Genomic DNA, 14,335 nt, shown 5'->3' with positions numbered 1-14,335 from the left:
GCCATGGAGCGGTGTAACATCACTTCTGCTGCCCAGGAAGCCTTTTTCTTAATTTCTGGGCCCTTTCCTCACGGATGATGTAATAAGCATTCGGTATCTATGCAGCGTCCTGCTCTTGTGGAGTTAGATAAGAATGAAGATCCCAGAGCTGAGGGAGCATCTGCCATCTGTTTGAATAGATGGGTCTAAATGAATCTGTCAAAATCAACAAATGCACTCGATGGAGGAATTTGGCCCCAAACACATCCTGATGCCGCTGTCGGCAACCAAAAGGCTCCCAAAGAGAGTCCTGCCTGTCGCCCAGATGCCTGCTAACAGCTTCCATGCACTCAGCCCAGCCTCGTTTGATTCCAGCTAGAATTTCAATCACCAGATTTAATCCATGATTCGCAGCCATCGCCTCCCGATTTCCCCGCTTGGGCGGCGAAAGGGACGCGTTCAGGGAGGCAGAGCTGCCGTGCTTTGCTGGTGTCCTGGCTGAGCTGTTTCTCCTCTTACTCACCAGCAGCTCAGACCTTTTCCACCCACCAAGTTTTACCGCTTTCCGTGTAGCAGCTGCATCCCCCTTAGCACCCGCCTAACTCGCCGGGCGCCTGGCGAGCTCGTCTGGGCTCTCGGCGGCTTTTGGAGCGTGCTGAAAGTCGTCGGGATACGGACGGGGCTCCGCTGGGAAATGCTGGCAGGAGGAGATCAGCTCGCTGAGGTCTGCCCGGGCTCTGCTCGCCCCTAACTCCGCCGGAAGAGAGGTGTGTGTGTGATCCCGCCTCGCTCCATGCGCTTGCCGGACTCCGAGAGGATCTCCTCATTGCCTGGGAAATCGAGTTTCCCCATTGTTCAGCTGTAAAATAGCTGCACGAGGCTGGGATCGGCAAAGGACTGGATCACCCAGGTTTGCTTGCATCACGTAGGCAGCTGCCACCGAAATGACACACTTGATTGAAGGCCAAAAGAACCATATACGTAACTGCCTGTGATTAAGCTCCATATGATGCCTCAGAGCAAGTAAAAACCCCTCCTTCTTTTCATCTTGTTTGTAACGAGACAACCGTTGCAGGGATATCATTTGGGTCATGTTGTGGCTTTTGGGGGATTTTTTTGGTTTGGTTGGGGTTGTTTTCTTTCTTGCTTCTGGCTGTAAACTTCCATGACCTGCACCAATCTGCCGTTGCACCCTCGCGCGATGCCCCATGAGAGCCTGGTGCTGTAGGTGTGCTGGTAGCTGGGAATACAAATTTTATCAGGTAAGAGCTCCCAATGCCATTTTTTTTTTTTTTTTTTTAAAAAGGAATGTTCCTGCTGGCTTCTTCTAGGGAGGGAGAGGGTCTTTGCATGCGTCCTTCCCCCACCGACACGCATGTGTGGTGGCACGACCGTTTATTTCTGGGAAGGGTTTGGTAGGGGAAGCTTCATCTTTGCAGTTCGTGGAGTTTTTGTGGATGCTGAACTGTTTCCTCGGAGTATGCGCCGTACCTGTAGATAAATCCTCTCTGCACTGCACCTGTGGATAAATCCTGCATATCTCCAGGCAGAAACCCCATCGGGCGGCGAGGGATGGGGAGGGTGGTGGACCAGGGCCAAATCCTGCACCGGGTGAAACTTCCAGGCAGCATCAGGACCACGGGGGTCTGCCGTGGGGAGGGCTGTGACCTGCAGGAGCCAGCATCCACTCCCGTGCTCTTTGGGGTTGTGTAGACCTCACACGGCTCTCACAACACCTTCCCTTAACTTTTCGGTAGGGCAGGATCAGGCAAGGGCCCGATCCTGCAGACTGATGGATTTCATCAGTGAATAAAAGCACTTTGCAAGCACCTCCCTGCTGCTGAATTCCAGGGCAACACTAATCTGGCAAAAAGAAAAAAAAAAAAAATCTCACTGAAAAAGAATTAGCTTGCACAAATGGTAATTTAAAATTTAAAAATCTCCTTCCTTTCCTGTCTCAGCTGCATGGAGAGACAGGGTCATACCTCCTCTTTTCCACACTCTCTCTGACTTCATTATCATGCTGGTTTTATCCAATCATAATGTGCTTGAGGATTATGCTGATGCTGCTTATTCCTGCCGTAGCATGATCTATGGGTATATATAAATATAGATTGATATATAAACAACATTTTTGTGGCCACTTGTCCAGGCTTTCCTTCCACAGATTAAACCCCAGCCCAGTCTCGGTACGTTTAAATGGCTGGTCCCATGCAGCTCACGCAGCCTCCAGAAAACCTTCCCCTGTAAGTTACTATGCAATGCAAGCCTTCTCATTTTATATTTTCTTTACCTCACCTGATTTCCAAGCAGAATCATCGCTTGACCAGTAGTGAGATGATAGCACTGTGCATGTTTTGTCTTCCAGAGTGACCGTAAGCCAAACAAAATACCCGTTGAGAAACTACTTCTATTAGAAATATCAGCAAACATCATTTCAGTCGATCGGTGCACATATAACTTTATTGATTCGGCGTGAAATATAGCAGGCAATCTATCAGGAGATGGAAACTGAAACAGGCAGAGCCCTGTCAGAATATGTTGGGAATGTCAAATGGGTCCCAGCATTCATTTTAGCCAGGTGCCTTGCTAAGGTAAACTGCAAGGATTTTTTGGTGAGTCCTGTGAACAATATCAAGTCAGTTTTATTCAGTTTTATCCACTCCACAGCTAAAGATATAGTAGTTAACTAGCTGTTAACTGGAAGAACCGATATGTGTGGAGAAGCTTTGCAAGAATGGGTAGGCTTTAATTGCATTTTTAACCTGTGAATTTGGTTAGTGTTAGAAGTGTAAGCAAGAAACTCAAGTAAATCCTGGGTATTATGCAATAGTACTTGGGCTATCGTGAGAGGGCAATAGAAACAACTGTTTTATAGATCTGCTTTTAATTAAATGTAGTCTACTTTGATAAAAGCACTAAAACGTGAAAATGTTTTTCAGAATAAAGACATTAAGTGATGGCAATTAATGCCATTGTGCAGATTTAGTCTGTTGAACCTTCAGTCCATGGGCAGCACACGGAAAATGTACAGAAATTCAGTGGGTGGTTCTAAAACTGCTCTCTCATTCCTTCAACTTAATGTCTGCTTGTGGAGGCTTACTGGGCATAATTGTATGTACATTTTTACAGCATGATAAAAGAAAACCTTAAACATCTGCACTGCATGCTGTCTGGGTTTGTTCATAGCTGAAGCTTTCAGGCAGCATGTACCTCCCTTTTTCACACATTATCGAGCCATTTAACCTGGATGGAGGATTTGGATCCACACCATTTGTTGCCTGTAGCCATTCCCCACTGTGACGGCATCTCAGCGGCTTCGGTGGGTACCTCCCAGCGTGCAGGCCTTGTAAAGTGGGGTGCTGAGGCATGACAGATGCTATGTTTGTCTCTGAACCCCCAGCAGTGAACTGATGCCCAGCAGCACTGGGGAGAGCTTAGTGGAGGTGTTGGTTTGGGGCTCTTTGAACCATCCCTTTTCCTCAGCCTCTTATATTTCCATCATCATCATTACATGTGTTTACGGAAGGTCTTCCCCGTGATATCTGCAGAAGGGTTTTGGATCTTGATAAATGCAGAAAGGGTCAAAATTTGGCTGCTTCACCTTTGAAACAGGGCATCAGCAGATATTGGGTTTGCTTGTGGTCACTTAGTGTCTTGGGGGAAGTTTATGTGGGATGACACAGGTGACAATGTGGTGGGCACGTGGTCACAGACAGTGTGTCTGTGTGCAGATAGTTTCCTTGGGTTTGTTTTATCCTTGATGCCAACACATTAAGCAAGAACGTGAGCAAGCCAGAGAAGCTGGAAGCTTGTTCAGTCAAGGGAATGGCCACCACGGATTTCCTGCACAAATTCCAGTTTGGCTTAATTCCTTCCTAACCCAAATTCTCTTCGTGTTTGCACTTGCTTCCTGCCGTGGGCCTGATTCTGCAAAGAGGTCAGTAGGGCAGAGCCTCACTGAAGTTAACTGAGTTGCAGAGAACTTGTGCCCGTGCTGGGATTGATTCATTTTAATGAGGTCTTCTTCATTCTCCTCTATTTGCAGGACCGTAGGTGTTTGCATAGATACCACAATCATTTGGAAGGGTTACTCACTCCTGCAAAGCCTTAGGCAAACAGCAAAGTAAATAGTCCCTTGGCTTGGGTGAGCACTGCTGGTGTTTGCAACCTGTCCCAGTGAAGGTAGCTGGAGCTTTGCCATTGCCTCCCATGGTGGCTGTGCCCCCCTGAGGGATGTGTGCCCCAATGGGCACGTGTTTGAAGAGCCAGACATGTTTGTGCTGCTGATTAGTGAGCTTCTCAAAGGGTCTGAGGACATATCTGGAGGCTACGCAGGATGGCAGAGTCATGTGTTCTTTGAGATATATTTATGAATTCATCCTTGATCTCAGATACTCTGCTCTGACCCCTTTTAAAAATGGCAATTTAAGAAAAAATGCCTTCCCTCCACTATTTTTTTCCCTGCATCTCGTTGACCTCCACCAGGGCAGTGATTTCCCCATGGAGAGCTGTCGGCGCATCAACTATTATGCAAATGAAATTTCAAATAGTTGATCGTCCCTGCCAGGTGTTAAGGCTGGAAGCAGCCAGCCCACGAGCAAATCCCAGGAAAAACAAGAAAATGAAGTCTCCATAACTGGTTTCAATTATTCAGTCTCACTGGTTCTCCTTATGTTTCAAGAAGAAACATGCAAATCTCTCTTGGTCTAGCTTGTTTACAGAGCGCTCGTGGGTTTAAAATACAGCCAGCATCAGATTTCTGTTGTACATTTCCTTCAAATAAATACTGAAATAAAAATAAAGATGCTGTAATTTCTGCCACCCCAAGAGCTAAATACTGCGCTCCAGCAAGGAATGATCATTTTGCTTTCTTGGAACAGCTTTACTGTAATCTTCCCAAGACTGGTAGCTCACGAAGAAAGCAGCGTAGACTTTCTCAAGGCAGCTCAGCTCTCTTTGATAGGACCTGGTTTCTTATGAATTAAGTTCTTGGACAATGAGATGCTCCAGCACGTGCTCGGATCCTAAGTCCAGGGAGTGCTTCATTGCTTTGCAGTGTTGGAGCTCCAGGGCTGACCCCTTGGAGGAGGTCCAGTCCTGCTGACTGCTGTGCACGTATGGTGGTCACTGCAGGGTTGGGATCTACCCACGTGCTTTTCCTGAAGTTGCTAAATAGTGCAGTGGCTGGTGTTAAACAGCTGCCCCAGGTGGACAACCCATCACTTGGGGGATGTCCTGGCCACCTCCTGCTGTGGTGCTACAAGTGCTGTGCATCCAAAGGCAGCTGGTACTTCAGCTTTCTGCATGGAATGGTGCCAGGAGCACAACAGTCTCTGAACCCTTTCTCACCCCACCCTGATCCTGGCTTTATAGTAGTTAGCAATAATCCACCTGGTGGTTCTGGAAACTTCTTGATGGGACAGGTCTTTCTTTGTCATAGTTTACCCTCTCCCAGCAAGCAATCTGGGGTCTTCTTAAATCTGGATCCTCTTGTAAAGCTGAGCCACAGTGTGTGTATGAAGACATTTTCCCAGGGAAACTACTGGCCCTGAGTGTTTGCAGTGGGGAGATGTTTGGAGTGTGTCTTGGTTTGAATCCTACATGATGCTCCACCTCAATTTGTATGAAAATTATTCCAGTGTTATGGTTACCCTTGCCTCTTTAATTACCTTCTGGCTCATTCATATATGTTGATGGCTCCAGTCCTCATAGCTCCCAGGCAACTTTCTGTAGAAACCATCAGCTAGTGCTTTTTAAAAATAAGCCTCACCAGATGTCCAAAAGCCTCCTTTAAAGAAAAAGCCTGGCATAAGTCATATTTATTGGGAATAATTAATTGTCCTGTTAAAAACTCTGAATGTTTTGGCATTTCATTAATAGTACATAATCAACCAACACGCTATTTGTAGTGTGTTGCTTTGTTAAAACTGCTGCTGCAAAAAAAAATTGTCATTAGTGATATATTTCATGTTTATAATTACTCATCTGTGACGCACTCGGTCTGTTATGAATAATCCATTGTATATTGTTTTCTGAAATAGGATGTTTGCTCAGCATGCTGGGGGTGCCAGGAATCACTGCTAATAGTGTCTTCGTGTCTGATTTATGCCTGTGAACTGAAGGCAACTGGACATGAGGCAATGAACAGAAGCACGCTCAGCAAACTGTCCTCAAGACACTCACAATAAGCAAACACTCAACAGTTGTGAGTGGAGGAGAAAACAGTTAAACAGAGCAGGGAGACGTGTTAGAAATGCATTGCAGGCAGCTAAAGAGGCACAAGTGACATTTCCCCACTGTCTTGACATTCTCTTCATCTCAGCTAAAAGCTCTGTGAGACTTTTTTCCCTACTGCCAACAAGGACCTTGTTACCCTACCCATCAGTTCCTTCTGTCTTATCTTCTTATGTTTTTCCACTCCCCCCAAAATAAGCTAAATATTCCAGAAAAAGAGAAATCTCATATTTTTGTATTTGAACAGTGAGAACTGTTGGGGGGGTTGTGTCATGGTCTGAGCAGATGTGGATGATGGTACAAAGCTTCTCTTGCACCATCTGATATGTGCTCAGATGAACGTGTGTGGTGTTGACTTTCTCTGTGCTCCCATCTCCTGAGTGCTGGGGAAGTTACATGCCTGGAGATGGGCAGGAGGAGCCCCCACTGCATGCTGGCAAGGAATCCCTGGGGGTAGGCCCGGGGTGGTCATTGCTCCCCTTGGCAGTGTTAACTGGACAGTTTGGGTTGGGAAAAATGAAATGAAGGTGAGGTGGAAGGTGCCTGCAACAGTGCCGAGGGAGCTGACGGGTCTGCCAGCTCCACAGCTCCTCATCTTGGCACCGCTGCTGCTCAGCCCTGCAGGGTGTCTTCACAGACTCCTGGTTTTTAAGGCCCAGGAGGAGCATCAGAGCCTTTAATCTGGAAAATAATATATCACAAGCCATTAGACTTCACCCCGTTAACTCCACTGCCGAGCTCGGGAGCGTGCGCTTGGCTAGAGCCCGTCTTCCAGCCAGGCAGCTGGTCTTGTCTGGGAGACAGCAATGTGTCACTCCTTCTGCTGCTTTGTTCCAACAGTTAATCACCTTTGCCATTAAAAACTTGCTTAATTTCCAATTTGCATGTTTATAGCCTTCATCTTCCCACCACAGAATTCGCCCTGAGATTGTAAGAGGTTTTTACTAGCCTGCGTGGTTTTCCTCTCATAAGCTCTTACCTTGTCCTCAAAGAGTCTTTCCTTGGCAGCCCCACGTTACGGGTCCTGTTGTCTTGTAGAGGTGCCAAACCCGTGAGAGGCAATGGGCTGCTGGTGCATGCAAGCTGCAGCCTCCCCAGGGGTAAGAGCTCTGTGGCCAGACTGATTTTTTCATCTTTCCAGGTGACTTGTTACAGAAGGTTCAGAGATTTTTGTTGGATCATTGGCTTTTCTTTTACTTTTTGATATCAGAAGCTTTAAAAAAACCCTGTGGTTTATATGGAGATGGAAATATTTGACTAACTGGCTAAACCAGAGGCTGGGGCACCAGCAGCAGCAAGTGGCTCAGTGGCAGAAACGGTGAGAGTGATGATCAAGTTATTGCAGTCCTCTCCTGCTGGCAGTTTAAGCTCAGGGTCAGCCCAGGCCATAGTTAAAAAATAACAAACAACTACTACGGTTTAAAATTGTCCCACTGTGTTTTTACACGTTCAGTTTCCAGAAAGAAACGTGTCTATTTTATACTTGACCTGGCATCTGCAGCTCCTCCTGTCTGCCACGCAGAATTCAAAGGCAGCCCTGAAGTATCAGCTGCTCAGCGATGTGATGTCTTTTGAAGTGACCTTCCTCTTCTTTTTAATTTCAAATTTTCTGAAGAAGGTGAGGAAAAAGCCAGCACAAAACAATCTGAAGCTCCTATTGCTTTGTAGTCCACAGACCTGGAGGTTTGTCGTTCGTGAAGTGCCTCTGTGGCTCTACCTTGTCACTCAGACCTTGTTTTCTGCATTTCAGAGGACTTTTTTCCCCACTTATATCCTCAAATGCTGAAAATGGTTTGAGGTTTGTAAAGTCCTTCTGCTTATTGATTTCCATGGGGAGCTTTATTTCTAGTATCTCAATTCAATATCTGCTAGCAAGGAGTTCTCCGTTTTCTTGGTCGTTGTCTGAAGTAGGGGAATGTTTTCATAGGCTTATGCCAATAAATAATCACAAACAGCACGGATGCAAGGTATGGTGTGATAAAGATGAGGGCACATAGAATCAGTAAGGTTGGAAAAGACCTCTAAGATCATCAAGTCCAACCATCACCCAACACCACCATGACCATTAGACCATATCCCCAAGTGCTACATCTACACATCTTTTGAACCCCTCCAGGGATGGTGACTCCAACACCTCCCTGGGCAGCCTGCTCCAAGGCCTCACCACTCTTTCAGTAAAGAAATCCTTCTAAACATCCCATTTAAACCTCCCTTGGCCCAACTTGAGCCCGTTTCCAGGTCAGAACTGACAGTGGTCCCCAGGGGCCAGTTTTAGCCTGTACCTGTATCACCACCAGCAGATGCAGGGTGAAGCTCACATGCATGTGTGGGCACTGTGGATTAAGGTCTTCTGTTTGCAGTCCATGTATCTTTGTAGAAGGAATGTAATTAATCTGGATGGATTAATTTGCTGAAAATATGTGTGTAAATTCAGGGTCGAGCTTCTCCTAAGTAGCCCTGCTCCCAAAAAGTGGAAGCACTCCTGGTTTCTAGAAGTAAAAGAAAAAAATACCTTTCAGAGGAAGCTTTAGGGCTCACTTGCACTCGCAGCCCAATGACTTTGCACTACAGGCTGAGGAAATTTGGCTTCCCAAACCAGTCGGGTGTGTTTACTGCTCTGTGCAGGCTGCAGCGGCCGGCTGGGAGCAGGGAGGCTCTTGTCATTCTCTTTGTGCAATAGATCTGCTTTTATATATCCCCAATGTGCCTTTCCGTGTGTTTTGGGAGATTTGGCTTTATTGGTATCAATAGTCAGAAAAGATAAACTTCCTCAAAGATTTTCCTCCTTGGGAGGATCTGTCTTAGGGCTTTCTTTTAAGGCTCCCTATGCACCAGACCTTCCTTTTCTCCATCCCGAGGCACCCTTCCAAGACACACTTATATTGATTTTGTAGCTACAGCAAAAGCCATCTGCCTGAGCACACTTTTATCCCTGTGTCTCTTTACACACCTGAGTTGAGACTGATTAAACAAGACTTCTGCATTTTATTGCAGCAGCTTAAATTCTCACACCTCATTACAGAGCTCTCGATGTGTTCCTCTTCTCTGCATCCCCCTCCCAATACGAGAATGAGACTTTTTTGGGCCCTTCAGAATTTCTTTTAGTAGCTTGGGCTCATATTGCATTTGAGGCGTCAAGTTTTTGCACAGAATAAATTACAAAAAGAAAAAACAACCAATAAAATCTTTAGAGCTATTGTTAACAGCATTGAATGCAGGTGATAAGGGACAAAGAGACTCAGTGCTCTTCTTAGCAGAAGGATTTTGTCAAAGCCACGTGTCTGCAACAAAACACTTGTCTTCTTTTAACTATATTGCCTACAAACACGTGGGGATTTAGTCCAGCTCTGTTGCTTCCACGCCAGAGAGCATGAGCTAGCCATGATCCTCAGCTGTTACTAGCTCCTTGGGAGAGAGGGAAGGGATCAGTGTATGGGCAGCAGTGGAAGGAAAATGTACCAGAAGAGCAGTGGAGACTCTTTGGAAAGCTGGTTGTGTCTCCTGACTGATGCCTCCTGCCCGGAGCATGGAGGATCAACCAGCCCAGGAATTTCCCAGGTGATAGTCAGGGGTCTGTTTGCTCTGCTCTTCCCTTTGGATCCAGCTAGATACCACATAGCCTACCTGAAAAGATAACAGCAATTGTTTGTCTCTGGGGAAAATGAGATCATTTTTTTTGGAAGTCACCACTCTTACTTGCCTTAGAAGTTGGGATGTTGCTCTGCCCAGTGAGAAGCAACTTTAACGCCGTTACTTCATTTGATGCATTTTTAAAAGGTTTTAGAGTGAGCTGGGGGACTTTACAGCTACTGTTCCAGTTTCCCTACCATCTGGTTGCTTCATGGATTTTCTCTGTATTCCTGGATTTTTTTTTTAGCCTGGTTTCATAAGAGAATGAAGCTTATGCTGTTGTACCACACGTGTGTGCTTGTCCACCCATGTATGTGTGTTCTCCCATACTACCAGCTTGAACCTTCTGCTAAACCTCAGTCAGATCTGTGGGAGAGATGGAGATCTCAGTTCTGCCATCTTCCCACGGTCCCTCAGCAACATCATTCCTGCCTGTTCTGTTTGATGTCCATGGGGCAGTAGCTCTGGGGCTGGTCAGCATCCAGAATGGGGACCTGTTATTTCATAGAAAATGAAAGAGGTCATGTACAACCTGCTGGGCAGCAGCAAAGATCCACCAAATTACAGGTGAATGGAGGAGGCAAATGCACAGTCCTGGCCAGGCATAACACCCAGGCAGTGCAGGTGATGGTGTGTGTCTGTGCCTGAGGCTGGAAAGCCAGGACCAACTCTTGGGCATCATTTTGCGCTGCACATAGGGGAGGGGTGAGCAAGAAATCTTTTCCAAATGGGTAACTACCAAGGATCAATACAAATTGATCCTGATTTCATCTCGTTGGCTGATACTTAAGCTAAACCTTCCAGTTTAATAGTTGTGTGGATTTTCAATTGGGTCTGAAAGCCTTTTTAAAAACCAGCTCACAAGGAGCTGGCGAGGAACGCGAACCGGAGCGAGCGTAGACATGTGAGCATCATGTAGCTGCCTTTTTTTTTTTCCTCTCCTGATGGCAAATTGCTTACGAACATCTTACAAATTTCACAACTGTGGTTGTGCTGAGAGGCAGGAGCGAGGCTGGCAGTGCTGCTGCCGGGCGTTGCGGGGGATATAACCTGCTGGTGAGCTTGGCGCAGAGACCGAAACCTTGGCAAGGTACCACGGTAACATTTCCACACACATGTTTATGGGTTCTTTCAGGGCTTTTTGGTTAAATGTCAATGTTTTCATGATATTATTCAAGGAGATTTTGTCGCTCTGAAATCCTGCTATGTCTTTGAAAAGGGCTTTGGGCTTGGGGGTTGTTCAGTGGAAAATGTGTCTGGGTTGAGTGCGTGGAGATGGAGAGCGAAGCTCACTGCTTAGCTGCCTGCTCAGAGGCTTGTGGTGCAGCTCTGTAAAATGGGGCACGAGCTGGGGCATCTTCCCCCTTCCCCTCCAGAGGAAATGAGAGCACGTTGCTGCAAATTTAACACATTGAAGGGATGGAAAGCTGTCGGCACCAGCATCTGAGCCTGGTAAGGGCATCCCTGTGGTGGGGATGGATCCCATCAGCACCGGCTCACGTGTGCTTTGTGTTGACCCAAGGTCTCAGCTGGTGCTGGAAGGAGCAGCCATAGACAAGCTCAAGGTTATTGCGTTTCTAACACAGACATTTTGGCTAAATTCAGAACGAGCCTGGACCCATCTGGCTGTGCTAGGACAGACCCTTGTTCCCAGACAGGCATCAAGCACCCACTTAGTGCCATCGAGTGTTTTATGTCTTTCAGCACAGGGTGTTTTGCAAAACGTGGTGCTTTGCTGTAGGGACTCTCCTACAACACACACCTCACAACCCCCCTTTTTGCCCATTTCTCCCCCTGTGAAGGCTCAGTTTTGGCCACAGGCTCCTGTCTGCAGGGGGCTGAGCACTCCTGCATGTGTATGCCTGGACATCTGGTGCTGGAGCTGCTGCTGGTCCAGCTTTTAGCATCTCTTGTTAAACCTTGGAGGCAGGCTGAGAGCTGCTGAATTCCATCAGCTCTGCAGGGTTTCTGTTGAATAATATTGCAATTAAAAAAAAAAAATAAAAAAAAAATACCTAGGTGGTAGAATTTAAACCACAATTTCTCCCTCTGCAATATCATGGGTCATCCCCCCAGTACTAAAAGGCATTACAGGATCCCAGGTGGGAGATGTTTTTAAGCACTTAAACCCTCAGGGGAGATGCATTGTCTTTTTTTTTTTTTAATGGTTGTGGAAACAAAGCACAGAAAGTGATTTCAGAAATGCTTTTGTACACCTAAACCCATGGCTTGCAGCTACTCCAGCCGTGGGAGAGCTCAGAGAGTGTGAGGGGCTGGACTCCCTTCACCCAGGGATTGGGGTCCCCAGCCCCATGGGCTCCTCACACGCTGTGTTTGCAGTGCAAACTGATCCTGCAGCTCCACCTGGGCCATTGCAGGTGTTAGATTTAAATCTCTTTGATTGGGTTTTGAAAACCTGTGTAATTGCTTTTACATTGGGTGTGTGATTGTGGGGAGGGGACATGCATCAGTTGCTGCCTGAGTACTTTGTGGTGGGACTGGAAGCTAATGAGGATGGTGCAAAGGGTGGGAAGTGTCTCTCCAGCTCTGCTTGTCAGAGCCTAGAGAGGTACCAAAGGTGGCATCACCCATGTGGCTTCCTGGGGAAAAACAAAATTCCCATCTTAGTGCAGGGCAATATGTCAGAGTGAGCAATGTATCAGAAAGAAATACATTAATTGGCAAGTGCTGGGAAATTACAGATATGCTTAATGAAAGAGAAAAACCTTGTTTACAGTTTCTAATGTGCTGCTGAAGAAACTGGCTCCCAAATAAAAATACTTAAAAGTACGATTAGGATTATTTACATAATTACTGCAAGAGAAATTCTAGGTACGTGCTAAGCAGTGCAAGAGAAACCTCATGGCTTTTCTTCTTCTCCCTCCTGTGTCTCGAGGTTAGACTGCTTTGGGTGAGTCTATTAAAGCTTTTACTAACTCAGTGAGACGAGAAGGCATTTGTTACAAAATTAATGCATATATATGTGTGTGTATATATATATTTGTTTAATTGACTGTGGTAAGAACATATGGCTGAGTAAGAGCCAGATCATCCTTGTAATTGTAGTGTTGGCTGGAGAACGATTCAGTAGGTGGCACTTATCTCTTCATGGCAAAGGAAGCTGATGTCCTGGCGTGACTGTAGTGACAATGCCCTTGGAGTTTATTTCCAAGGGGCTGTGTCCCCCACCAGTAGGGGTGAGATCTGCCAAAGTTGCCATATAAGTTTATATTGATGGTCTGTTCCAAACCCTACTGCCCAGCGTGTCCTGGCCACCTTCCAGCCCCTGTGGAGACCCTGGGCCAGATCCTTAGCTGATGTCTGGGTGGCTCTGTTGACTATGTTGATTTATATCTGCTGGAAACATACAGTATAAGATGCAGTAGGCCCATGATGGGGCTGTGCTGATTGAAACCAGCCAAGGGGATGACAAATCTTCCTCTTAATACTTCAATTGACTTTGGCAAACTTGCCTCTTTCTTGTGTATCCTAAATCAATGGGTAAGTGCTGCTGACAGTAATTTCCACTTTTGTCTGTGCAGATGGCTGCCCTTCACTAGGCTGCGGTGTTTATACCTGCTAAGTTTGCAAACACTTTGCTGCTCCAGCCTCCCATTGAGCAGTATTTTTCCTTAGCTGTCATATTTGTGAGATGAAAATGTTCTTTGTCGGGTCCTGCTCGAATGTGAATTTTCTTCTCTCAGCGAAAGCCACTGAAGTCTGGGGTGGAGGTATTGCTGTGAGGTGCATCATGCTCAGTGTGGGTGCTCTGGGCACGGGGGTTGAACCCTCTTAGGGGTCTAGATGCTCTGGAATAGGGTCTGAGAGCTGGTGGCCAGACTCTTGCATGGCTTTGAAAGTCATGCTGCTGGATCCTGTGACTTTTTAATTGCACGTCAGTGTTGACCCCTGTGCCCTATATAATTATTATCAAATAACCAATCTGTAGGCTGAAAGCTGCAGTATGAGTGCTAGAGACTCCTCCTAAGGCACCACTGTGCTGTCTCTGCTAGTTTGGCATAAAGAAGCTGCTGCTTTTTCATTTGTTTGTTTAGCTCCAGTCCTAGACAGTAAATAAAATCTGTAATCCATCAGTCACGCACCCAGCTTCAGCACGTGTTCCCTGGTGTAGGATGCTTTGGTCCAGCTCCTCTTTCAAGGCAAGCTATTGTACTGTTCAAATAAACCCAGGACAAAAAAAGAAAATTAAAATAAGCCTTTCTCTCCCCTTTTTCCTTGCCCCCAGGGAGAAGATGCCATTCCACCATGTGACAGCTGGCTTGTTGTACAAAGGCAACTACCTGAACCGCACACTCTCTGCTGGCAGTGACAGTGAACAGCTAGCAAATATCTCCGTGGAGGAACTGGATGGTGAGCAACCTCCTTGGGGTTTTCCAGAAGTGGCTGGGGATGGGGAAAGGCTGGTTTCCACCTTCTCTATAGCATCGTTGTGCAATAACCAGAGGTGTTCTCCCTGTGAAGCAGAAGG

General features: G+C 46.5%; 1 protein-coding gene across 1 annotated transcript in view; it reads left to right on the top strand.

Moving 5' to 3' along the window:
• Positions 1-14,099: 14,099 nt before the first annotated feature.
• CALN1 (calneuron 1) overlaps positions 14,100-14,335 on the top strand; it is a gene marked incomplete at its 3' end in the record, with an annotated part of 51,130 nt that continues 50,894 nt past the window's right edge. The window contains exon 1 of the mRNA XM_008938391.1: positions 14,100-14,217. Within this exon, the coding sequence (XP_008936639.1) occupies positions 14,100-14,217 (118 nt within the window). The remainder of the gene's footprint in view (positions 14,218-14,335) is intronic.

Source organism: Merops nubicus, unplaced genomic scaffold, assembly GCF_000691845.1.
Source record: "Merops nubicus isolate BGI_N331 unplaced genomic scaffold, ASM69184v1 scaffold19394, whole genome shotgun sequence".
In the NCBI taxonomy this organism is placed as follows: Eukaryota; Metazoa; Chordata; class Aves; order Coraciiformes; family Meropidae; genus Merops; species Merops nubicus.
Note: the sequence above shows the minus strand (reverse complement) of the source record. Positions and strands in the feature narration are given on the sequence as shown.